General features: G+C 38.1%; 3 protein-coding genes and 2 pseudogenes across 3 annotated transcripts; 2 read left to right on the forward strand and 3 right to left on the reverse strand.

Moving 5' to 3' along the window:
- Nucleotides 1-2,532: 2,532 nt before the first annotated feature.
- LOC117031358 (olfactory receptor 51T1) lies at nt 2,533-3,534 on the reverse strand. Its single transcript, XM_033121945.1, has one exon. It carries the CDS (start codon nt 3,514-3,516, stop codon nt 2,533-2,535), a length of 984 nt encoding a protein of 327 aa, XP_032977836.1. The 5' UTR covers nt 3,517-3,534.
- Nucleotides 3,535-8,590: 5,056 nt separating this feature from the next.
- Nucleotides 8,591-9,619, forward strand: LOC117030565 (diamine acetyltransferase 1-like; annotated as a pseudogene).
- Nucleotides 9,620-12,545: 2,926 nt separating this feature from the next.
- Nucleotides 12,546-14,410, reverse strand: LOC117029736 (olfactory receptor 51H1-like; annotated as a pseudogene).
- Nucleotides 14,411-18,239: 3,829 nt separating this feature from the next.
- On the forward strand, nt 18,240-19,190 carry LOC117030954 (olfactory receptor 51H1). The gene has a single exon (XM_033121220.1). The coding sequence runs from the start codon at nt 18,240-18,242 to the stop codon at nt 19,188-19,190; it is 951 nt and encodes a 316-aa protein (XP_032977111.1).
- Nucleotides 19,191-24,411: 5,221 nt separating this feature from the next.
- Nucleotides 24,412-25,368, reverse strand: LOC117031286 (olfactory receptor 51H1). Its single transcript, XM_033121821.1, has one exon. It carries the CDS (start codon nt 25,366-25,368, stop codon nt 24,412-24,414), a length of 957 nt encoding a protein of 318 aa, XP_032977712.1.
- Between the last annotated feature and the right edge of the window lie 2,145 nt (nt 25,369-27,513).

Raw genomic sequence — 27,513 nt, forward strand, 5'->3', positions numbered from 1 at the left:
GTCCATCATAAAACTGGAAGAATGATTACACATACCTATAATTGTTTATAACTCTTTGAATTCAAAATTTTTCATACTTTAACAAGACCCTACAACCCTGAGGCATTACCCTGTATTCAAGCACAGCTATATTTCTGAAGTGAAATGTGTGAGTATTCACTCAATGTGGAATAAATAATGACCATAAATATAGTCACATCAGTTCGTGTAGCTTTTGCTGCCAATAAGTTTTGGCACCAAACTTATGAAAACAAATTGTAAGTTCTTTTCCAGATGTTTTTCAATTTATGAATTGTGAATAAAGTTGTTGATCTAAAAAAGAAAAGGAAGAAAACGTTTTTGAAAAGTCTTCCAAAGAAACAATTAAAGAGCCATTGATATTACTAAGAACTGATGAGGAAAAGTTTGGCTGGTTAGATTACTGTGTAGTGTGAGAGATCTGCTCTGCCACAGGTCGATTTCAGGTTCAGAGTTTCTGATATAGTGTGATACTTTCTACGGGAAATTGTCTCTTCTTTCCAGTTTCGTAGTTCATCTTCACTGGCCTTTCTTAGCTGCTGTATAATCCCTCCTCTCTCTAGGCACAGCAATGTCTGGGCTCAAAAACATGAATACTGAGAACCATTGTTTGGCATTTTATATCATCCCCTGAAATCCTCAGAGAGTTCCATGTCACCTCATCTAGCACTTCTAACATGCTCAGTTCTGTGACAGTTCTCTTTGCTCATCCCCATACCTCTAATCTTAGCTAAACCACATATCTAAAATCCTTATCTGAATTCATAAATTCTCTTAAATCTCTTCTGGTTGTTTTATTCTGGGCTTACTAACAGACTGACTGACTAACAAGAAGGCTTCTATCCTTAATCCTTGTTCTGGAATAAGATAACTAGATGCATCTTGGGACCCAAACTTTTGCGTAGTAATTGTATTTTATCCTGTTGAAGGAGATAGAACTAAAGACATATTTATTTGACCATAACATGAGAATGGAAAATTGAAGTTTGAAATGCTGAACCGTGGTATAATGGAATACAAAGACTTACCACAAAGTGCATAAGGCCAAGAGACATTCTGGCTGCAATGCTGGCCTTAGAGTCTGAAAAACTGAATTTTGTTTCCAAATTGCACTATTTTCTCGATGATCCCACACTAGTTTTTCTCCACTTAAAATGCTGGCTTCTGCCACATATTCTTGTGCGTGGGACACAACCAAGGAGATACCAAAGGTACCTGAATATGCTGTATAAAAGGGAAATCATACAAATAACTTTAGCTAGCAAAATAAGTGGATATTATTGTTAATGATTAGAAAAAAGGGGGGTGGGGATTTGGGCAAAACAGAGTCACAAAGTTGTCAGTGCTTGAGTTGAATGGAAAACTGAAGCAGGCAAACCAGAGTTTGGGAGTGGTAGTCCCCGTCTGCCAGGAGCAGGAAGTTGATGTAGTGGGGCGGAGACAGGGGGCTCAGATCAGCCTATCGGTTTGGTCCACTGTGCTCAGAATTATCCTGAATGGAACAAAAGTTTCCTAACTCCGTGTGTGAAAGACAAGTTCGGAGCATTCTCCCTACATCCTATCAATCCTTTACTGAGGTTACTTCTCCACAAAATAAATATTATTGATAAAGGTCATCCAAAGATTTTCTATGAAAGCATCAAGGTTGCTGTGCAATTCTATAGTGACAAGTATAGTAAAAGGTCAAGGAACCTAACAGCAAGGGAGAAAATGAACAATTCAAGAAACAAGGGCAAATAGAAAAAAGATGCAGTCCTGAGGCAGAGTAGACGCTGAAGAGGGATTGAGAAATCACAATCAGAACTGTACTAGACTGTGTAGGCAACAGAAAAAATAAGGCAATGTGTCATTTTTATATATTGGACTCACTGGAATATAACAAATAGCAATTGTTACTGTGAAAGTTTCACTTTTACGAAGGAAAAAAGGGATTAAAGAAAAGATAGATGTTCAGGGAGTGCATTTGTAAGGACATGGGGCTCTCTAGAAGTGACTCTAGGAACTGAAATCAGTGTGCAAGAATTTCCTAGAATTTTAAGTTACAAATTTCTATCTGCATGCCTTTCTGCATATCTGTAACTTTTCCATTTACCAGCTCAAAGAAAAACCTCTATAGCCTCCTGGGACATTTAACCACAGAAATAAGTGATTTTGTTCAGCTGAACGTAAAAATAAAATTCTTGCCATTTATTTTTTGTTTGTCTAAGAATTACCATTTTTAAGCAGATAATCAAACTGTTTAACTGGAATAAAATGATATTATTGTGCTTTTAATGGGCACAGGAGTCCATGTAATTGTTTCAAATGTTTGAAGAACATATACAAAATTAATTTGGCTTTGAATTGCAGTGTTTTCTTTTTTAACTTTTGATAAGATTAGTGGAAAATCATTCTCTTCTTTCTGCACCTATGATACAATTGAAACTGCCTCAGTAACAAAAATGCCTGAGGATGAGATGGTCCCAAACCCCTTTCCTACTTAAATATCATTTATGTACTAGCAATTTCTCCCCTTCAGTCCCGCCCTCCTCTAAGTCTCCTCACATTGGGACCCTGTGAACTTTTAGACTGGAGCAGCTGGAGCATAGCCTGGCGGATGGTCTTGGTCTTCAAGCTGTAAATGATAGGGTTCAGCACAGGTGGTAAGAGCAAATAAACATTGGCCAGAGTGCTGCAGACTACCCTGGAGGTGGAGTTCAGGAGGCGGTGTGTAAAGGACAAGCTGATCATTGGAACGTAGAAAATAGTAACAGCACAGAGGTGACAGATGCAAGTGCTGAAAGCTTTTTGCTGCTTCTTAGGGGCCACAGTGCTCAGGACAGTACGAAGAATTAGGACATAGGAGAAAAGAATAAACAATAAGTCAGTGCCAGTCATGTAGAGCTGAAGAAACATGCCCAAAAAGCTGCTGATCCAGGGGTTGGAATATGAGTATTTGATCACATCTGGGTGGTAGCAAAATGGGTGGGAAAGTTCCTGGCCCCCGTGGAAAGATGTACTCTTCAAAGCTAGAAACATGGAAAGAATGAAAATGACTTGTCGTGTACAGACGACCAGTCCAATCACCATGATCATCGTGTCTGTGAGGACAGTGGCATACTTCAGTGGGTTACAGATGGCCATGAAGCGGTCAAAGGCCATGGCTACCAGCACCGAGGACTCCAGGAAGGAGAAGACATGTACAAAGGCCATTTGAATGAAGCATGCTTTAAAGCTGATCTCCCGGGCATGAAACCAGAGAACCCCAAGCACAGTGGGGAGGGTTGAGATGGTCAGACATAAATCAACAACTGACAACATGGAGAGGAAATAGTACATGGGCTTGTGGAGACTCTGCTCAACAATGATGACAAACAGGATCATGCTGTTTCCCAAGAGGGCAATCGTATAGAGACAGCAGACAGGGATAGAGATCCAGACATGAACCAGTTCCAGCCCAGGGAATGCAGTGAGGAAGAAGTTCAAGGAGGAGGATGTGGTGTTATTGAAAATTACCATGGCGGGTTGAGGACACACCTTGAAAAGAGAGACAAAAATGAGAGTGTTGGTCATGTTGGTCAGGCTTTTATCAAACCCTGACACTTTTATAAACTCTTCCCAAATTACACAATTGGTTCACTTTATTCAAAATGCCCAATCTAATTATGGCACTTATCGCATAATTCCACAGTATCTTGAATTTTTTTTTTGTCAGAATCTGGCCTCATTTTTTTCCCTCTACCCTGTCCTAATTAGAACCATCAATCTCTCTAAACTCATCCTCATCTTGCTGCCCAGAGCCCTGACCTGAAATATGAAATGCTTATAGTATTATGTTGCACACCTGCACACACACCAACAAAACAACAGCTACCGCAATTACAACCAATGTGTCTTTGTATTAAGTCTCCAAGCCAAATAACTTGCACCAGAAATAATGGAGAAGCATGTAAGAGCCACTGGACACCTGTAATAGCAAGCTCCATGATGTCCTTGCTGGAAGCTGGTCTGAGATATCATCAGCCGTCCTCTTCTAGTAGACTCTATTGGAAGTCTTCTTTTGTATCAGGGCTTCTTTATTCCTTTTCCTATAGTGGAATAGTTCCTATAATTCCTCCCTTCTTCACTTACATATGTATGGGATTTAGATTCATCTTGTGCTCTAATTATGTTTCTCTCTGCACTTTTCTAGGTCTACTGAAATGATGGCTCTTGCTCTTCTTTTCTCCATGTTACACCTTGGAGTATTTGTTTCTACTTCCCATGGATATCAACCATGTGACTTTGAATCAACCTACTGTGAGTTGACTGCCCTAATGAAACCTGTAAAAAAAAATTCCAAACAGCATTTTGGAATACACACCTTGAGGCATCCTAATCTAGGTATACCGTGTTTCCCTGAAAATAAGACCTAACAGGACAATCAGCTCTAATGCGTCTTTTGGAGCAAAAATTAATATAAGACCCACTCTTATTTTAATATAATATGAGCATGTCTTATATAATATAATATAATACCAGGTTAATATATTATAATATAATATGATACTGGGTCTTATATTAATTTTTGCTCCAAAAGACGCATTAGAGCTGATTGTCCTGCTAGGTCTTATTTTCAGGAAAACAGGGTAGTAGGTAAGCCTAAATAAAACACCCATACAAAAGGCAGGGAGGCACTTAGCCACATGTGATAAATGACTTTGTAAAAAGCATAAATGGGGTAGAAGTTGCGACTAATAAATGAAAGAGAATTACTCAGGGACTGGCAGGCTGAGGAAACATTACAAATTGGAATATCAAGTAATTCACTAGGTGAGAAAGTCCACAGAATGATAACAGCAAAGAAAACAGATGGTTTCAAAGAGGAGGCAGAATCTGTAATCTATATTTAAGATGACCATTGCATTTCTTTCCGGACTTTTCCATAGAGTGCTGGTGTCATCGCTGCTGATTTTTAAATTTTTACTTAGGACATTTAGTTATCAACACAGAGGTAATAAAGAATGATATAACCTAGCCCAGTTGTGCAGATATGGCCAGTCATAAGTATTCTTATTTTTCAGTAGCCTTAGGCTTTCTACCTTCGTGTCTGCATAGATAAAAGAAATTTGTATCTGAATTGATATAAGGAATTTGCTAGTACCAGACACTGCCAGTTGTTATATAAGGAGAAATATGAGGGATTGTTACTAATTTTCTCTCCCTCCTTCAGTCTACTGAAGGTGGTGATAATAATCATTGGTTACTCTACAGGGTGGTGGGGGGAAGACTGATGCTTTTTCTGCTAATATTTAATATTATTATATTATATATGGCAGAAAAATAACACTGAAAATCAGGAAAACTAGTGCCAAATGAGATATGGATTAGACATGCTGAATTAAATCAATCATTGAGACTCTAAATGACTTTTTTAATGCCAGTTACTGTACAAGATGGCCAGGAAGACAGAAATAAGTAAAAAGCAGTTTCTGAGTTCAAAACTCTCTCAACCTAGTAGAAAGAATAATGTGAAAAGCCAAAGCAACATATGAATGGAAGGCAATTACTACATGGGGAAACAGGAGACTGGCACGACAGGAAAGCAGGCTATTAAGGTTTCTATTTCATTGTTCCTCTCAACCTGATAAACACAGATATTAAGAGTGAATCTCCTTTGTGGTAACTACCAAGGAATCTCTCTGCAATGCAAAATCACTCATTCTATTGACTGTCTTCCACTAGTACTTTATATATACTTTTTATAGCGCTAAAATCTTATTGCTTGATCACATTTCTTTCTCCTTCTAGGATGCTGGCTCTTTGGGAATATAAAACATATGTATTCATCTTTGCATTTACTCCAGAGATAAGCACAGTTATTGGTACATAGTAAAAGCTCTAATAATTTATTTACATTAGATATATTGATGGATGGATAGATGATAGATAATACAGGAATGAATAAAGACTAAATAAGCCTGGAAGTTTTGAGGGAAGGACGAGCCAGAAGGAAATAATTTCCCCAGACACCAGGGAACAAAAGCAGTGTAATCATCCTCTCATTGACTGGGAGAAGAAGGAGGGTTAAGAGAAAAGGAAAAGACTTAAGATCTTCTGCCTATGTCAACATTTGCTAGCCACCTTATAGATAATTTTATATAATCCCAGGAAAATTTGATATAGATGTTTCTCCTATTTAAAAGAAAAGAAATTACTATTTTACCTGGCAAGGTAAAATAGTATATTAAAGGTAAAATAGATACAGATTCAAAATTCAAAACTAGATTTACCAGCTCCCTAGTCCATTATTTTTCATTAAACCGTAGACCATTAGAGAAGTCAGGCTTATGAGAGAAGTTAACAGTGGGACAGTATGATTTCCTTCTTCTAAAATATAAGAATTGTTTATATTCTATTGTACATCTATATGACTTGGAGAAGGAATAGAGATGAGAAATAAGTGAAAGGAGAACAATGTCCTCATGGCTTACTTAAAGAAGAATTTTTGTGAAGTCAGTCCGTGTATGTTTTAAAAATACTAATTAAAACATTTTTTTAAATAAAAGTTAAAATATGTGAATATCCACATATATTTGCATTGTGTGTATCTCTATGTGCTAGTGTATATAGAAAGGAGTTTTGGAATGGGAGAGTAATTAAGAGATAAGATGACCATAAAGCAGACAACCATTATGTTCTGTTCTTTGGATCGTGTCTCATAAAGAACAAAAAGATGACACTGGATGATGTGAGGGTTGGGAGGACAGGAGACAATGGCTCATTTTACTGGTGGAGAACTTGTTTCCTATGGAATGAAGACATGTTGACAGGAGAAGGAGCAGAAGGCCTTTTCTCCTTATCTCATGAGCTCATACACTCTGGAATGAGTTGTAGAAAAAAGTTCAGTGCCTCAGTTCATCAAGGTTTTCTCTTCACTGTCCACTAACCAGAAGAATAAGCTACCGCTTTATGTCTTCAGTTCTCCATATGACAGTCCAGGCAGAAGGTAACATCCTCCAAATCATATACAGAAGGCTAAATTAAATGACTTGAATAAGATCAACCCAACTCAACAACTTAGTAACCCAAAGGCCAACATCCTTGCATTCTGGCATCAATGATGGCATAGACCCATCCTCTTCATTTACCAATCCCCACCTTCTGTTTATTTCTCAACACTGAAATCTATTTTGGTCACAATCTGGAACCTTCCCTGACAGGTTCAGGGCACGTTAATCTGTAACTTACCCTCTGCTTCTAAATCTCTGCACCACTTCATGAATGTACCTTTCATTTGACTCTTAATGGGGCACATTTGATATTGATAATTTATATATACAAGCATCATCTTCTTTATCTGCCTGAAGTGTGAGTCTCTTAACAGTATCGTCATGCCTGTTTTTCTTCTCTCAGTATGAGCTACTAAAGTAAGATCTGGAATAATAGAGCTTCAATTAATAATGTTGAGTGATTCTTGAACAATCTTTGCCACATAAAGAGAGTACTGAATCCTATTTCCTTTTCTCTTTCTTTCTCCATTTCCTCAGGTCTCCCATCTCCCTATCTCAATTTCTTCCAGGCTCCATACACCTCTCCATTTCTTTATTCTACCTTACTTGCAGCTCCCATCATTTCATCTCTCTTCTCCCTTCCCACCTTCTCCTAGCATTCCTCACTCTTTAATTCCTCTTCTTCCATCCCTTCCCTTATGTACTCATCTTACCTGCTCACATCAGTGGGAAACACGATCAACTTCTCTTCAATCCCATCACAGAGCAGGAATTAAACCATCTCCCAAGGGTGGGGGATTTATAGGCAGCCTAATGAAGTCAGCAAGCAACAGAGAGCTTTTTTCTTTAGGGAGTGTACTGATTGGAGAAAGTTATGAGACCCATATGAATATGTTCCTCTATAGCAGCTCAGACACATATCCCTGATGCAGCTTCAAACCCTGCTCCTGGGCCCAAGCAAACCCGTACATCAGAGACGATGAGCAGAGCCCTGGCCCTGGGGGCTGACACTAATGGGTATCTTCAAAAACTGCCTGCCTGGTTCAGATGACTACAACCATTCCTCTTCACCTGCCTTAGGCTACAGATTCTCAGCCATGGATAAGGAGAGTGCAGAAAGAGTCAACCCTCTGTTTCTCTGCTCCAATATGTATTCTTCCTAACAGTTCTCAATGTTCCCTTGGCCATTCTCATGTCTCTCCTCTAACCCAGGTATTTCTGCTAAGAAGTCATCCTCTTAACAGAGTCACTTCTGCAGCCCAATTCCCCTTCTAAGCATAATTAAACTAGCATCTGATAAATTCAGAATATATGCCAAAAACAGCACTATACCCTTTAAACACATTGTCAGATCTATTTATTATCATGCTTATGGGTTAACTATTATTCTCCATTATTTTGCAAATGAGGAAATTGGAACTCAGAGAGGTTTTGAATAACTTTCCCCATCTAAAGTTAGCAAGTTACAGAGCTGATATTGACGCCCAAGTCTATCTCACTCCAAAGCTCTTCCTTGATCTTAACCAATATTGCTATGCTACCTTCTATGGTCAACTGCTTCCACTCATATACTCAAGAAATATGGTTATAGCGCAGTTCCAGTTGCACTCAGCGGAAGTTTTTCTGTTGCTCTCCGAGGTTCCCCAGGTCATGGTGCCAGCCTGACTGAGGACAGGACGCTCCCGGGAGACGAATGAAGAACCACCTTCTCCTGCTGTTCAAATACAGGGGCCTGGTCCGCAAAGGGAAGAAAAGCAAAAGACGAAAATGGCTAACTTCGTGATCCGCCCGGCTACCGCTGCCCACTGCAATGACATTCCTGCGGCTGATCAAGGAACTGGCTAAATATGAATACATGGAAGAACAAGTAATATTAACTGAAAAAGATCTGCTAGAGGATGGTTTCGGAGAGCACCCTTTCTACCACTGCCTGGTGGCAGAAGTACCCAAAGAGCACCACACTCCAGAAGGACACAGTATTGTTGGTTTCGCATGTACTATTTTACCTATGACTTATGGATTGGCAAACTCTTGTATCTTGAGGATTTCTTCGTGATGAGTGATTATAGAGGCTTTGGGATTGGATCAGAAATTCTGAAGCATCTAAGCCAGGTTGCCATGAAATGCCGCTGCAGCAGCATGCACTTCTTGGTAGCAGAATGGAATGAATCATCTATCAACTTCTACAAAAAAAGAGGTGCTTCTGATCTGTCCAGTGAGGAGGGATGGAGACTCTTCAAGATTGACAAAGAGTACTTGCTAAAAATGGCAGCAGAGGAGTAAGGAGTGCTGGAGTACACGATGACAGCTTGCATTCTGTTTTAGAAAACATTCTCAACTTATCTTGCTTTCTAGCCTGTTTGTAGTGAAATAGTAGGACGAGCACCCATTCCAAAGCTTTATTACCAGTGGCGTTGTTGCATGTTTGAAATGTGGTCTCTTTATGATGGCGATGCAGTTTGGAGTCAGATTTCTCCTTGAACATCTTTTGATTAACAATAGGGTGGTGTGATCTTAATGCATATGAAAAAAACTTCATTCTTGTGAGTCATTTAAATGTGTACAATGTACACACTGGTACTTAGAGTTTCTGTTTTGATTCTTTTTTTAATAAACTACCCTTTGATTTCAAAAAAAAATATGGTTATAAATCATAGTCCTCAATCTACCCATCTTACAGATTGCTTGATTCCCAATTGCATACCCACATCTGGTCTCAGCCTCATTTGACCAGAATTTACCTCTTCATAGTAGGCAAGAAATAAATAATTCTGACTATATCTAATAATCACTGACTTTTTATTCCTCCTTGAAACATGTTTTCTATCCATATTCTCACTGTATCTGTATCAGGCACACTGCACAAAGCTGCCTATCCCAATCAGTATCTGGAGAGATTAAGTAACTCCATAAAGTTACACAAGTAATGTTCAGATTCATATATAAACACCGCCCCTTCCCACTGGTTCCCATCAAGAAAGATGAGTGACTGGAAATTTTGAGTGAGACTTATTAATATTAAATGAGAGAAAGAGGTTAAGAAGCATGAAATCAATCTTGATAAAGCATAGAGATGTGACAATTAAGTTCGTGAACTCGCCACTGTGAGCTTACATTGGCAGCACTGTACAAACAGCTCGGTAAGGTTTCATAACCTTGGTATATCAGTGTCTCACTGCTGTGCTTGTGTCAATGTGTGGTGGTATCTTCCTGAGTGGCGTTCATTATTCTTGTTGCATGTTTTTGTGTGCCATTGGGAGAATGTCTGAGCTTGAATTTCTTGTTAAACTTGGCAAGAAATCAGGGACATGTTAATCCAAGGGATAACATGAGAAAATAGCAGTGTACAAGTGGATTAAATGTTTTTCTGAGGGGAGAGAACGCGTCACTGATGAAGAAAGGTCAGGGCGGACAGAAACAAGCAGAACTGATGAAAACATTGCAAAAATTCATCGAATTGTGCATTAAAATCATCGACTGACTGTGAGAAGCATGCAAACCAAGTAAACATCGATAGAGAAACAGTTAGGAAAATCTTAACTGAAAATCTTGGCATGAGAAAGGTGTGTGCAAAAATGGTCCCGAAGTAGCTCACTGATGAACAAAAGCAAAGGAAAGTCGAAGTTTGCAAAGACCTTTTAGAGAGGCAAGATGATGCTTTGGGCCACGTTATCACCGGTGATGAAACATGGGCATACCAATACAACCTTCAAACAAAGCATCAAAGTGCAAAATGGAAGACAGCCAATTATCCGTAACCAAAAATATTCCGTCAGTCCAAATCAAGAGTCAAAACGATGTGGCTAAACTTTTTGATATCAGAGGCGGTATTCATTGCGAATTTGTACCAACTGGACAGTTAACCAAGTTTACTATTTTGAAGTACTGAAAAGGCTATGTGAAAAAGATGAAAATGACCTGAACTTTTCACCAACAATTCATGGCTCTTGCATCATGACAATGCACCAGCTCACATGGCACTGTCAGTGAGGGAGTTTTTAGCCAGTAAACAAATAACTGTATTGGAACACTGTACCTGCTCACCCGATGTGGCCCCCAGTGACTTCTTTTGTTACGCCAAGGTAAAGGAAATATTGAAAGAAGACATTTTGATGACATTCAAGACATCAAGGGTAATACGACAACAGTTATGATGGCCATTCCAGAAAAAGAGTTCCAAAATTGCTTTGAAGGCATGACTAGACACTGGGATAGGTGCATAGTTTCCCAAGGGGAATACTTCGAAAGTGAGTTTAGTGATAGTCAGCAATGAAGTATGTAGTACTTTTACTAGGATGAGTTCATGAACTTAATTGTCAAAAGTACTTAGTGTAGTTTTTCACTCGTTCATTAATTCAAAAAATGCATGAGTGCCCCCATATATTCAGCACTACATTGAGTACTTGGGATAGACTGAAATAAAATGAAAAGTGTCCCTGTTGTTGTGAAGTATATAAAGCCTTTTGGACTGAAGTGAGGTTGAAACTGAAATCTAAACTATATGTAGAGTTGCTTAGGCTTCTATCTCACTGAATGAACCATGATTTCATACTCTTCACATGCTATTTTATTTTTAATATTCATCTCTCCTGATTCCAACTGTGGAACATACACATCTCATTTTTATTTTTTAAAAATATTCAAAGCACATATCAATAAACACAAAAGGCAAAAATAAATAAATATGCTATGTTTCCCATTGAATACTAGCAAATGTCAGCATTTACGCTATTTTGATTATAATAGAGCAAAAAAAATCTGAGAATTTTTCTTGAAAAAGTTTTAAACAATAGCAGAGCATACAATGAAATACTACTCAGCAATAAAAAGGAATAAACTACTAATACACACAACAAGATGGGTGAATCTGAAATGCCTTATGCTAAGAAACCAGATATGGAAGACTATATACTGTAGGGTTCCATGACACCCTGGAAAAAGAAGAATTATAGTCATAGATAACAAATCAGTATTTTCCGGGGATTGGGTATGGATAGAGAGACTGACTACAAAGGGGCATCATGAGGGAATTTGGGGGAATAATATAGTACTTCTGTATCTTGGTGTCAGCAGTGGTGATATGACTCTATGTGTTTGTCAAAACTTATAGAACTATATACCAAAAATAGTAAATTTTATTGTATCTAAGTGTTGAAAAAGTTTTTACATACCATTTTGAGGAAGCTAAGTTCTTACTTTATTAAGCTACCCAAGATAGATTCTTGCTTTCATCAAAACTATTATGCAATGGCATGTCAAAACCCATTAGATTTTTTGTTCAATAGACTAGCTATGAGCTACATGTGACTATTTAAATTTACATTTCAATTAATTAAAATTTTTAAATTCAGTTCCTCTACACTAGCAAAGTTTCAAGTGCTCAATAGGCATGTGTGGCTAGTGGTTACTATATTAAACAACAGAGATTCAGGACATTTCCATCACTGCAGGAATTTCTACTGGACAGTGCTGCATTTGATACTCTTCTCTGATTTGATTGCATTTGCACAGAAGTAGTAGACACCATTAAGGGTCAATCCTGCCCCCACAGAACATTCAGACCATCTGCTGCCAGATCTGCTTGGTCCTAACACTGCATACAACAGGATTGAGCATAGGAGGGAACAACAGGCAGATATTGACCTCAACTGTGTGTAATACTGGTGACAAATAACTCCCAACGTGATGAATCAGGGTCATGCCTATAAGAGGCACACAGAAGAGCAGCACTGCACAGATATGAGAAAGGCAGGTGTTGAGAGCTTTGAGTCTCTCTTCCCAAGAAGCAATGCCCAATACTGCCTGGAGGATTAGGAAGGATTAGACACCAAAAGGATCAGGCATCTAGTACAGACAGCCAACAGGCCACAGATGCTATTGACACGGGTGTCAGCACAGGCAAGACTCCTGACATGTTGATCGAGGCAGTATGCATGGGAGAGGATGCTGGAGTGGCAGAAAGGTAACCTTTTGAAGAGGAAAGTCACAGCCACCACACTCCTCAACAGAATTGTTGCTCCAGGGTTGCTGATGACACCATGAGTGAGAACGGTAGCATAGTGAAACGGAAGTGAATAGCCACAAAGCAATCAAAGGCCACGGCCGCCAAAACACCTGACTTCATTCCCCCAAAGGTATGGATAAAAGCCATCTGTGTGATGCAGGCATCAAGGGTTACTGAGCACCAGTTGAACCAGTGTGCACTGATCATGGTGGGCATGGAAGTTAGTGCTGAGGTCAGAGGCAGCTAGTACAGCCAGAAGATAATTCATGGGCTCATGGAGACTTTGCTCAACTTCGATAACAGAGAGATGATTACATTACCCAGGAATGTGGTACTGTAAAGGACACAGAGAGGCAAGGCTACCAGAATGCCTTCTCTGGCATTCCTGAAGTCTGTCAGATGAAGGTCTGGTGGTTATCAGTAGCACGATGGATTCTGTAAAACAAAAACAACCTTTTTCTTCCTCTCTGCTTATGGTTAATTTCAATAAATCACACTAACCATACCACAATCTATCCAGTTGCCCAAAACAAAATTCCAGATCTTTCTTTTCCTCTTCCTTATATATAATCCACTACCAAGGCCTATTGAGTCCAAACCAAAATATGTTCCACATACTTCAAATTCCTTTCATCTTCACACCTACCATGTTTGCAAAGTTATCATGACCTCTTATTTAGACTACAGCAATGGTCTAGGGCTCTCATTTCGCATGTAAAGTATAAAATAGTTCCTTCCTCACTACTGATTTTTTAATTGCTATTTTATTTACTTATCTATCTTATTATATTGTGGTATAATTTAAAAATCATAGAATTTATCCATTTTAAGCACACAATTTGAAGAGGTTTAGTAAATGTATATAATTGTGAAACGGTTGCCCCAAATGGGTTTTAAAACTCCCATCACGTTAAATGATTTCCTGATAGTAGTTTGAGGTCAGCCCTGGACCTGTCTCTGACCCCAGGAAACCATGAATATGATTTCTATTTCTATAGTTTGCATTTTCTAGAAATTTCATACAAATGGAATCATACAATAAATTGCCTTTGTGTCTGGCTTCTCTCATTTAATATAATGTTTTGAGTTTTATTCATATTGCTGGATGTATTCATGTTTATTCCTTTTCCTTGCTGAGTAGTATGGCATTATATGGATAAAACATATTTATTTATCCATGCACTAGTTGATATACACGTGGATTGTTTACAGCATTTAACTGTTATGAATAATGCTGCCACAAACGTTAGTATATAATCTGTGTGTGAACATGTTTGAGCAGGTGTCTGGGAGAGGAATTACTGGGCAGTATAATAGGTGTTTATCTAATTTTAGGGAAAACGTCAATCTATTTAGCAATGTAGCTGAACCACTTTACACTCACATTACCAATTGCTCCACGTTCTTGACAACACATGGTATTGTCTAGACATAGTCACAAAGTCTTATTAAAAATATGCAGAAACATTTATTATAAAGCACAGCTCTTAATGTTTATGGTACAGGTGGTCTCTTATAGGTTGTAATACACACTGTGGAAAAAATGAGTTTAGAAATTGAAAATAAATAGATAATCTTCTGTCATAATTCTCTATCATGCCTGAAAAAGAAAGTATCATCATAAGAATTGTTTATATCTGGCTTTTGTTCTCTGCTGTTATAATGTAACTATGTCTATGAAGGAAAATAAATGAGACCAAAAGGGGCGTGAAGAGGTGATAAGAGGGTCTGTGGGCAATTTAAGGACTAACCACACAAAGGCTCATACTGAGGTGCCAACTGTTTCTGTAATTTTAAGTATTACTTCATTGATGAAAAAATATTACAGAAAAATACATTGAAACAAATGAAAGTAATTATATTCGATAGATTGAAATAACAACCCAGGAAACCAAACAAGTCCAACAAATTTAAAGAACTTTGTCTTCTGTTTTACTGATAGAGCATCCAGGCAATCCAAAAAGTACATTAGACCCCAACACTATTTCAGGATAAATCACAACACTATGTCATCATTGAGACTGAGACTAAAGTAGATCTTTCTGTCTTCTTCAAACTTAGTTGACAAGATGCCAAAGGGAAAGTAGGATGGTCGGGGTGGGTAAAGGAGGGTAAAGAGGGTCAAATATATAATGATGGAAGGAGACTTGAGATTGGGTGTTGAACACAATGTAATATGCAGATAAAGTATTGTAGAATTGCACATTGAAATCTATCTAATACTATTAATCAACGTCATCTCAATAAATTTAATTTTTAAAAAAGAAAATTCAAAATGAAAAATTTTAAATGTGTTGGCAGAAGAAAGGGCAGTTAACAGATGAAGAAAGAGTTCGGAGTTCTTAGGGAAATCGGGGTAGAGTACTCCTGGTGGCATTACATAACATGCCTCAAGGGATTTTTCGAGTGCAGTTACAAAATTATTGTAAAATCATGACGGCTCCAGATGCCACTGGAGGTTTCAGAAGTCTTCTTAAGTGCTCTGTTGCTAGTTTTAGGGAAAGAAAGAAGCCAAATGAATTCTGAACTGGAACACAGAGGTTGAGACAGGTATACATTAACCTTAAAATCTTTGTTCATGCTCTCCACGTAGCAGGCCCTGTGCTGGATTATTTATAATTATTTATTATTTCATTAAATCCTCATAGAAGTTCTAGTGAGAGAAATGATAAGGACAGATGAAAAGAGTCTATAGAGTGTCATGGGGTGGAAGGAAGCAAAGAAAAGATGGAAAAAAAGTAAAATGTAGACGTTGCTATTTGGAATAAAAGAAGATATACCATGAGGGGGGTGCACAGAAAAGAATGAAATTAAGATTGGATGGAATAGTAAATGTGAATTAAAATGGGAACTAGAGAAAAGAGGGGGCTGAAAATTTAGGGAGAATGGCAAAGAGAAGGAAGATGGAGAATAGACAAAGGAATGAGAAAAAAAAGAAGATGGGGTAAAACGATTTGCATGTATAGAATGAGAAGCAATGCGAAAGAAGGAGAAAACAAAAATCAACAATTTCCATAGAAAAACAGTGCTTCAGCAGGCCCTGGGGACTCATTCAGAGAATATCAAAGATTTTTCAAGTCTTTCCAAGAAAACCATGTAATAAGGATGAGCCAATTGATTCTTCCCAAGTGAAAGCCCTCTGAATCGCTTGAGAGGAGGGATTGACAGTGAAGGGCTCTCACTTGGCCTGTAAAGTATAAAAAAAGCTCCTTTCTCAAAGTGAGTCAAAGGGTTAGACAGCCACCTCAGCATGCTTTGTTCAGATCTGAGCATTGTGATTTGCTGGGAGAGAGGCCTGAATTCTGTTTGCTACACACAACATGACCTTTGTAAGTGGACTACGCTATCTTTCATGCATTCCTCTTGTCTAAGAGATCAGAATCTGCAAAATAACTTGTTAGCCGTGTTGCCTCCCAAACAGAAAATTCTATCTCACAGCAGAGAAAAAGGAGGCGAACAAGCAGGGAAGCCCACCTGGTCTTGTGCACCGACCACACCCCATCCTCCCCACCTAGACTCAAAGTTCCCAAAATGTCTTTAGAGATTTTTCTTCCTCCTTTCTCCAAAGCAGGTGCCTAGGTGAGGACATAAAAGACACCATGCTACCTCTCAAAGACTCCTCATTTAAGGTTTTGTTTTTCTTTATTTTGTTGGGACCCTATTAGAAAAACAGATTTTTCTCTTGAGTAATGATTTTCAACCCACATGCAAAAGATCAGAGAGGAGTTTGAGGGCTTGCAATACTTCTGGAAAAAAGAATGACATTTGATCATCCATATTCATTCATTCATTGTTTCATTCCTTCATTCAACACATACGGAAAAGCTAATATACAATTAACATATGGTCTATTAGGTGATGAACGGATAAATATTCCTTTCTTTTTAGGCAGTTAAACTTCTAGTAGGAGAGACAGATATGAAACAACTACTCTATGTGATGTTTAACTGTATTTACTTATAAGAAAAAGGCCAGAATGTAAAAACAGCATTCTGGGGAGTCTTAAAGGATGATGAACAGCTGGAAAAGGCTTACTTGGGAAGGACAGATAGGCTTTGATCAGGCAAAGAGGAACTATACAGGAGGTGGAGAAAGGCATAAAGAACAGGGAAGAACATATGTGGAAACCCTACATCGGGAAGTATCTTAGTGAGATGCAAGAACTTAAGTACTGCAAATTTGGCTGGATTGAAGAGACCAAAGGGGAGAGAAATGGTGTGAGTTGGTGATAGGGGCTGAATCATGCCTTACTCTGCTGGCTAAGATAAGCACTTGGGACTCTGTTCTAAGTACAACAGAAGCCCTTAAAGGAGCTTTTGCGTGTGATGAATAAATCATATTCCAATTTTTTAAAGTTTATTTTAACTACAGAATGAAGAATTATTGGAAGGGGGGCACCAGTGGATAGAGGACCATTAGTTAGGGAGCCTGAGAGGAATGGGCTGTACTGTTGACTGGCTATACAAAAGGAAGAAGGGAAATAATTACTTCATATGTTTTGGAGGCAAGTTTGAAAGGGGTCACATGTTGGTTTGATGACAGAAGAGGTTTCAAGAAGTGCTGCAAGTTTCTGGTGAGTTAGGAGACTCTCAAAATAAAAATCTGGTGAGTGGCTACTCATGTGTGATTGTTTCTGAGCCAATAACTTTTATTCTCAGTTCCTTGCTATTTTTAAATGAGGTTATGGGAAATTATAAATTTTTAAAATTTGTGAAGATTAAATATTAATTTGAACAGTTTTATCCACTAATGTGACTATTTACAAATGTAGGCCATTATAAATACAATGAAATAGATATCTAGACATGAGGAAGAATATACATACACACGTATGTGTGTGTGTGTGTGTGTGTGAGAATGTACATATATATACACATGTGGGTTTGTGAAGACAGTGGAATGTGTGTAGATGAGTGTGTACGGTAATGTGAGTTTAGCGTTTTTTTATTATTTAGCAAAATGTTCTATGCTATTAAGTCCGTGGGTGTTTCTGCTTCTGTTCTGCTAGACCTTGAGAACTGATAAAAGATTTTCAAATGTTTTACTGTCTAAACACTAGGGGTTTAATCTTATCTCCATTTTTCAGGCGAATTCAAGGGAAGGGAGGTTTTTAACACCATTCTTGCCTCTGCTGTTCCATTTATAATTTTAAAAGCCATTTACCTGTCTTATATGAAAATATGTTTTCAATTTAGGAGCTATGAACTAGATGGGAGAGTCCAGCCTCACCCGATAGTGAGAACACCATGATGAATTCTAACGCATCGCATGCCAACCACCATAGTTTCATTTTGACAGGTATCCCAGGGATGCCAGATAAAAATCCTTGGATGGCCTTTCCCCTGGGATTTCTCTACACACTAACTCTCCTAGGAAATGGTACCATCCTAGCTGTCATCAAGGTAGATGATAGTCTCCATGAGCCGATGTACTACTTCCTCTCTATCTTGGCTCTGACTGATGTTGGTCTCTCCATGTCTACTTTGCCCTCCATGCTCAGCATCTTCTGGTTTAATGCCCCCGAGATTCCCTTCAATGCATGCATCACACAGATGTTCTTCATCCATGGATTTGGGGTGGTAGAATCAGGAGTATTAGTGTCTATGGCCTTCGACAGATTTGTGGCCATCCGAGACCCACTACGCTATGCTTCCATCCTCACCCACACTATCATTGGCAAGATCGGAATAGCTGTCCTCACCCGGGCAGTCTGTGTCGTCTTCCCCGTGCCCTTCCTTATAAAGCGGCTGCCCTTTTGCAGATCCAACATCTTGTCTCATTCATACTGTCTCCACCAAGATGCAATGCGGCTAGCCTGTGCCAGCACCCGCGTCAACAGCCTCTACGGCCTCCTCATAGTCATCTTCACACTGGGGCTGGATGCCCTCGTCATTCTCTTTTCTTACGTGCTCATCCTGAAGACTGTGCTGGGCATTGCTTCCAGAGCTGAAAGGCTCAAAGCCCTCAACACCTGTCTCTCTCACATCTGTGCTGTGCTCCTCTTCTATGTTCCTCTCATTGGCGTCACTATGATCCACAGATTTGGGAAGCATTTATCACCAGTAGTGCACATGCTCATGGCCAATATATATCTGTTACTCCCCCCTGTTCTAAACCCCCTTGTCTATAGTGTGAAGACCAAGCAGATACGAAGGCGGATCATCCGCGTGTTCCAGAGGAGAAAGAACAGAACCTAGGGAAATGGAATTAAATGTAAGATGTAGAATACGTAGCCTTTTCAGCAGTTACAATGCAGTCAAATTATACACACCTGGTAAAATGCAAGGGTGGGTAAGGCTTGTGAGTAAAGATATAACACAGGTCATTCTTGGTCCACATATACTCCATTTGGGGATGTATATAATTTGATGTCTAGTGTCACATACAAAACCTGATTTAATTGATATCATAATTGTTCTTCTTTCAAACTGGAGATGAGCATCAGTGATGATATAAATTATCACCTGTCGATCCAGATAACACTTATGAGTGTTTATTCATATACTGTTAAGTAATATTTTTTCTTTAACTATCAATTAAATAATAACCACAATAAGAATCACTGAAGCTCTATAGCACTGCTGAAGGGCTGGGTTTCTGAGATACCTTTTTTTTTTTAATAGAGCAAAGTAAACTGCTACAGAATCAAATAGCATTTATTTTTCTTTCAGTGTTTATTGGGTAAAGAGCACCTATGATAAAATTAAAACAGACATATCTGTGGTTACTTAATTTATACCTTTTCTTTTAAGGGATATCACTTCTTTATGGATTTATAACTGTTCTAGTTTTCTGCCGCATACTTAATAGAATAATAGGTGTTCTGCCTTTACTCTTTTGACCCAGCATAAATTCTATTTTGCTGTGTACTAGAGAATCCAGCAAAAAACTTTACCAAGTAAAATTACGGCTTTGTATGAGAACAAATGAAAATGTTCAGCACTGGGAAGAACCTCAAGAAAGCAGTGTTCACATGTGTGGGGATGCGTATATCAAAAGCAAAGTGCCTTTGCGTTGATGCTAATACTTGCTTTAAGTATTTTTTGTTAATCCTTAAACAATCAAGTTGCTAGGGGGGTTATTTACTTATTCAATAAATATACATTTAACACTAATGAAATGCCAGTCATGATGCTGGACCCTGGAGATACAGAGAAAAATGCACCAGTTTTCTGCTCAATCCTTCGCATATTTCTCTGTAAGGAAAGACATACAAATTACAAGTTGGGTAGGTATCACATGACAACATCATATTTAATTTGGTGATACTAACTAATAATGCTACTTGCCTTTATATATTATCTCAAAGAATTCTCCCAACAATCTTTGAGAACGGGTGTTATCAACATTTTACACATGGCAAAATTAGATTTAGAGCAGTTCAGTAAATTCCTCAAAGCCATACAGTTTCTAAGTGGCAGAACTAAATTCAAATTTAGATCTGTTGAAATTATAAAACCTGTGAATTGAGACTCTTCTCATGTCTCTGCCTAGGGTTTTCTAGACTTATAAGTAAATTCCAGGGAGAGGGAAGGAACCAGTGATTCTCAGATAGAGATGCATGAGTGAGAAATTGGTCATCAATATTGTGAAATCCCTAAGTAAGAGGTTCAGTTTGCCAGAATAAAATTAGACAGAGAGGCAGATTAAGACTAAATCTTCAAGATTGACACAAAATTTACATTTTCAATGGAAATTGCTTGAATATTGTTGATTTGTGCAAAATGAAAATATTAGCCAAGGCCTCAATATTGATGTTATCTAAATGGAAAACATGTCTCTGAAACAGGACATATTGTAATCAGTTAGCCTGCAAGGAGAAAATAACAGGACTTTTATTTGTATTTAAGTTTATCTCATCCTTCAAAAATGTTTATTTTCCTTAATGTGTTGTTATATACATAAGATAGTAGTATTGTAATGTCTGTATACAATTTTTGAATGAATAAGAATAAAATATAAATATATTAGAGTCTGCTTTTTTTTTCCTTATACACATGCATAACCAAAAATTTGAAAACTACAATAGACTATAAATAAAAGCCAGCCATCACAGAATATATTTACAGTATTCAAAAACCATGATAGCAGAAGCAAAGCAATTAGCTGGAAGTACCCTTTAAATGCCATTATTTTTTCATTCTCTGATGGGACCGTGAGGTGACAAAATCAAAAATCTAAATTCTTTACCAGCAATCTACATACATACTCCATATCCTAACTTTGCAATTCTTTCTCTAGCATATTTGTCTCCCTTGCTATATGAAAGCTATGTTTTCCATGGCTCATATTTACTTCTAATTAATGAATCAAATATTTACCCTCAAATCTCCTTCAGCTTGATTTATTTAGACAAATTACAAATATTTAGAGTCTTTTGCTTGTTAATCTCGGAGCTAGAGTAATGATGTGGTTCCAAATTGTGGCTGTGCCCACTTACCTTGTATATGAACGTGATCAAGTAACATAAACCCTCTGTGCCTCAATGTGTTTTTTCAAATGAGAACAATAATTAATAATAATAATAATAATAATAATAATAATAATAATTAAATAATGATAATACTACCAGCTGATATTTATTAAATGCTTATTATTTCAAGGCCCTGGGCTAAGTCTTACATGTATTAACTCTTTTAATCTCTGTAACTTTACAGAAGGAGCAATCCTACCCAGATTTTGTAGACTAGGACAATTAGCATTAAATAAATTACGTATCTTGACCAGATCACACAAGTAATAAGTCACACAGCCAGAATTTAAACCCTGAATTCAGGGTGAATGACACTGAAGCCCTTGCTCTTAATATATTCACTCATAGAGTTAATTCTAGAAGTAATGACACCATATCTAAAACACCAGGTATTTTGGTTATTATTTAGTAGATGGTACTGTTACCAAACTCAGGTTCGGTTGCTTGGCTCATGAGCCAACGATCAAGAAACAAGAGTTGGTGGAAAGAAAAGTAGGTTTATTCAAAATGCCAGCATTCAAGGAAGATAGCGGACTGTTGTCTCAGAGACCACCTTCCCCCTTCCTAGAACACTCAGAGGGTTCTATAGTTACACAAGAAGCAGCAGAACATAGGAAAGGGGGAGTTAGTCATGCTACTCTCCTAGGGTCCAGTTTGTTCTGCCATGGCTATCTCGAACCCGGTCTTTGGGTGATTCATATGTCATCTGACAGAAAATCACAGTCCAGAATTGCAGCCTGATTGTTGGTGTCCAGATAGATGGCTGAAGGCCATTCAGTTTCTTGCAAGTTATTGTTCTGCTGACTAATGAGTTAGGCCTTGGGAAAACAGAGCTATTAAATTGGGCAGTGAGGGAGAGAAACAAAGAAGAGGGGAGGAAAAAGCCACAAAAGAAAGTAAATCAAACTATAATTCAGTAAAGCAAACTAGACTGCTAAATCCCTAAAAGTATACCATCACCCTTACAGTACTGCAGCTATCACTACTACCGCCAATACTGCTGTTGCTGTGGCCATCACCACCTTCATCTCTAAAGGAGAAAAGTGAAGGTGATAGAAAGGGACATAGGGAAACCCACAAACTCCTTCACCAGAACACTTGTTTCTGCTTTTATGTACTTAAGGCACCAAAGATAAAGACAATGGCTATGAAGAGCATTTCTATTTGTCTCTAAACCATAGAGTATGATTTAGAAATTTTTGGCATAGATTAAATGTCAAGCATCACATATGGGTGAAAACACCCAAGAACTGAAACTCATCAGAGACTTGTTCAACCCCTGAGGATACTGGTCACTTTCCCTGCATCTAAGGATTTTTCCCTCAAGTCAAAAGAACAGCTTGAGTCCTAGCCTCTTAACCACAGGAATAGCTCTGGGTTGCACTTCCTGTTCCAAATTCAGGACTGCGATTGTGTTGGCTAACTCTTAACAAGTGCCTCCAGAAGTGATAGAGCTCAACTCTCCCTGCATAATCCAGAACACTTAAATGCAATTTTATACTTTATGATTTTGTTAAATGTCTGCAATATGCTTTTGTGTCTTATAGAATTAAAAAATAAAGCTTATTTTTTATGAAACTATCTAAGATTAATTCAGTAAGGCCTCTTGAACCTGAAAGCAATATTAAAATGGAAATATTCATTTCTTGCATGCATACTTTTACTGAATTAATCTTAACCAGTCTAGGGTCTGTGCTGTTAAACTTCTGAACTTGATACTCATTTGAGTAATAGATAGTAACCCTCACCACTCAAGTCACAAAGAATCTTTTGTCATAGATTTTTAACAATCAAACAGTAAATTAGAAAATGTCATTTGGACCATGTGAAGGGATACAAATAGTTCAGTGTATACATGTGCCTTTGTCCTTTCTATTTCCTATACTTAGTTTGCCTTCAAACAAAATCCATAATGATTCTTTAAGCTTTTATTATGAGTGTTTTCCCCACTCGGCCTAACCCATTTATCTAACTTCCATGACATAGATGGTGTCCAACAATCTCCAAGAAATCAGCCTGTCTGAGCCTTGGCCAACAAATGAGCGGCTCTGTGCTTTGTATCTTCATATGGAAACAGTACATAACAACCTCCCTCACAGGGATGCTATAATTATCAAATAAGATAACATGTAGAAGGCTCTGGCACTGTTTCTTTTACTTAATGGCCAGTTTATAAATATAAGTTTTCTTATTCTCTTACATTTGATATTTTTAAACACTTTTTTATAGGTTCACAGTATTACAAAGTTTACAAATAATTGTATTTATATGATTAAATTTAATTTTGTAACAATACCAGATGCCAAGTGATATTTTTAAAATTAAAAATTACAGTTATGAGAAGGTAGGAGTCACACACGGAAGACCTTAATTTTTTATCCCAAATTATGCAACACAGTTGACCCCCACTCAATTGTATACATTTATATTCTTAATCCTGAAATGTGATCAGTTTTTGATTCATATCTTATTTAATAATGTATTATCCCCAGGTGTTCTCTTATTATTTAATAAATATAGTTCATTTTTTTTCCCTGTTAAGCCAGAGGAGGCCATTCCTAACTCTCGAGATAGAATGTTAAATTAAATTAATTTAGTGAGCTTTAATTTAAAAAGCATAAAATTAATGGACTATTTCCATCCAAAAGCATTATTACAAAATGGAATTAGTAATATTCCCTTCCTTCAGCTGTTATATGCCAACTCATAAATGCAGGGATACAGGACAGTACATTGAACGGTTCCCATCGATGTCACTCTTTCTGTACTGGGCAAAAGACTGTTTGGCACAGGAAAAGGAAATTACGCTCTGAGAACAGGCAAATCTATCTTTGCCCAATTCAAATCACACAGAAATGTGAAAAATATATATATAAATCTTTATTTTTCATAGTCATAATTGAGCTTTTACAGAATAGATTCTTTCTCTCTTAAACGGGCAGACCCTAACCCCCTGCAGTGATCTTGGTTTGAACAAATATCTGGATGAGCTTCCTTCGTATCTCCTTGGTCTTCACAGTATAGACTATGGGGTTTAGCACAGGGGGTATAATAAGGTAGGCATTAGCCATGAGAGCATGAGTCAGTGGTGAAAGGTGCTTTCCAAAACGATGAATGACAGACACCCCGATGAGTGGCACGTAGAAGATGAGTACAGCACAGATGTGTGAAACACAGGTGTTGAGTGCCTTCAGCCGGCCTTCCCCTGAGGTAATGGACATTACTGTTCGGAGTATGAACACATAGGAAAGGAGGATGGAGAGGGAGTCAGAGCCCTTGGTGAAGATGACAGCAATGAGGCCGTAGAGACTGTTGACACGAGTGCTGGCACAGGCGAGGCGCATGACATCTTGGTGGAGGCAGAAGGAGTGGGAGAGAATGTTGGAGCCATAGAAGGGGAGCCGCTTGATGAGAAAAGGCACAGGGAAGACCACACAGACTGCCCTTGTCAAGATGACTGCCCCTGTTCTGCAGACCACACCATTAGTTAGGATGGTGCTATATCTGAGGGGGCTCCAGATTGCTACAACCCGATCAAAGGCCATGGCCACCAGGACACCAGACTCAATGGCTGAGAAGGTGTGGATGAAGTACATCTGAACAAGGCAGGCATCAAAGGTGATGGACCTGTAGTTAAACCAGAATATACCTAGCATAGAGGGCAAAGTACAAAGGGCAAGTCCCATGTCTGCCAATGCCAGCATACACAGAAAGTAATACATGGGGATATGCAGGGACAATTCAGACTTGATGGTAGAAATGATGACACCATTGCCAAAGAGGGCAATGACATATATAGCACCCAGAGGGAATGCCATCCAGTAGTACTTTTGTTCAAGCCCTGGAATTCCAGTTAAGACAAAGTAAAGGTGTTGGAAGTGGGAGTGGTTGTTATCTGCCATGAAGCCAATGTGACACATGCCTGAGGAGGGAGCTTATGAGATCCTGATTGGTGGCTTCCTAAAAATATAGTAACAGGGATTAACAAGATATTAGAATCTGACTTCCCTGGGAATTGAACCGTTTTATTTTCACATGGGTTGGGGAGAGTATAAGAGAGGACTGAACCCCTGAAATTACTACTCCAATGTGTATCCTGTTAAGAAAACTTCTACTGGCCCAAGGGAAAAAGACTCACCCAAATACAAATAAATCATATTTAGTTAAAGTACATACTGTAGTGCCAATGCATTAGGTAAAACATTCTGCCTTTCCTGACCTTTCCTCTCTTTTTCTAATCAATAGTTTATAAGCTGTTGAATCAGAGGCTGAGGACATAATAACTAAGAATCAATATAAATATGAATTATTTGTTCCCCCCAAAGGATGCCATTCCCACCCATCACACTCCTATGTCCAGAACTCTCATGAATGCAGTGAATCTTGTATGTAGGGTAGGGATGGAAATGCCAGCACACATGTTTATGCTTCTATGTGGGCATGACCTTCCTTCATTCCCCTGAACCTGGATGTGGCCTCAGAATAATTCTCAACCCAGGAACCTCAGACAGCCACTTCTAAGCATAGAAAATGAAATGTATTTTTCATCTTCAATCCAGTGAAATCTTAGTGGAAGGGGGAGAAAATTATACTTATGAAAGAAACAATAGCAATTCTCTTTTAGAGTAAATCAGTTTATCCAAGAGGAAGTGAAACCCCCACCCCCACCCCTCCCTGCCCAAGGCTTACCTGAATCCTTTTTTAGGATCAGGATCATCTGGCAATCCTATTGCTAAAGTACAGTGATCATTCATAATGGCATGTTACACTCTGGTTGAGTCAGTACAGAGGCCTTAGTAGAGATCTGGAAGACATACTCATGTTGCCAGAATCAGTAACTGTATTTATTCCAAAGGCCCCCTGATGAGGTCATTCAACTTTAGACATGAATGCCAGTCAGGGGTAGAGAAGACTGTCTTTGAAAAGCTCTCAACCTTCAGGCATTCATCAGTTGCCTTCATCAATTGACTGGAATCAAGATGACTAAGAGCCATGTAGTGTTAAGAACCTGGACTATAGAGCCACACATCTTGTAATGTTCTCTCCAGGGCTGTAATCAGATTCCAGTTACCTTGCCCCTCAATATAGCCCTATACATGTAACATGTGGACAACAATAATCCTAAACCACAGGGGCCATGTGAGGATTTAAATGCAAGGTTTCAGAAAACAAAATATGTGCTTTTTATTATAATTAAAAAGTTCTTCTCTTCATATGTTCTCAATGTTTACTTTGGATTTTTCATTTGTTTCTTTCATGTTTTTTATTTTGTTTGTTTGTCTGTTTTGGACTTTTTGACCAGAGTTCTTTGCAGTTGGTGGAAGTGAAAACTGACAGATTCTTTTCCATCAGCAAAAAAATCATATTTAATTTTGTATCTTTTGTAACTTTTAAATAATTTACCCTCTGCTCTACATATATTGAGTGTCTCAACCCAAGGCTATGTATACACTCTGGCTGACCCATGCTCATGATGCATCAAAAAGCATATTATAACTGTATTTGAAATCTCCCAAAATATCCTCTTAGAAAGATTTCTGGTTCACATTTCCCCAAACTTAGCCAGCACATTTTCCTTTTGTCTATAAAATATCCATGTCTTTCCATTGCTTTTATGAAAGACAGCTAGCTGTTGGTGCAAATATCTGGACTATCAGATTGCCAGCATATAATTTCTGTCCTTCCACTAAACTGTTATTTCAGTTTTTGTGTTTTGGTGGATTTTGAGAAAGAAAATGTTTGAGTTTTTAAAATAATTGTAATAAAGAAATGAAATGAGAGAAAAGTTTAAGAGGTAAACAAATGGGGGGGAGAAAGAGGCAAGAGAAAAAGAGAAGAGAAAAAGAATAAAAAGAGAAAAACAGAGATCCAATGGATAGAAGTAAAAGTTGGTCTATTTCACATTTTACTAATAAAGACATTGAAGCCGAGATAAAGAAAATAATTTGGTGAGTCAAAAACCTTGGGGGGAAAAAAAAAAAAAAACCTTGTTAGTAGTAAAACAGAAGAGAAGAGGAGGAGGGCTTGAGGCAGAGCCTTGTTGAGAA

The sequence above is a fragment of the Rhinolophus ferrumequinum genome, chromosome 11 (genome assembly GCF_004115265.2).
Source record: "Rhinolophus ferrumequinum isolate MPI-CBG mRhiFer1 chromosome 11, mRhiFer1_v1.p, whole genome shotgun sequence".
In the NCBI taxonomy this organism is placed as follows: Eukaryota; Metazoa; Chordata; class Mammalia; order Chiroptera; family Rhinolophidae; genus Rhinolophus; species Rhinolophus ferrumequinum.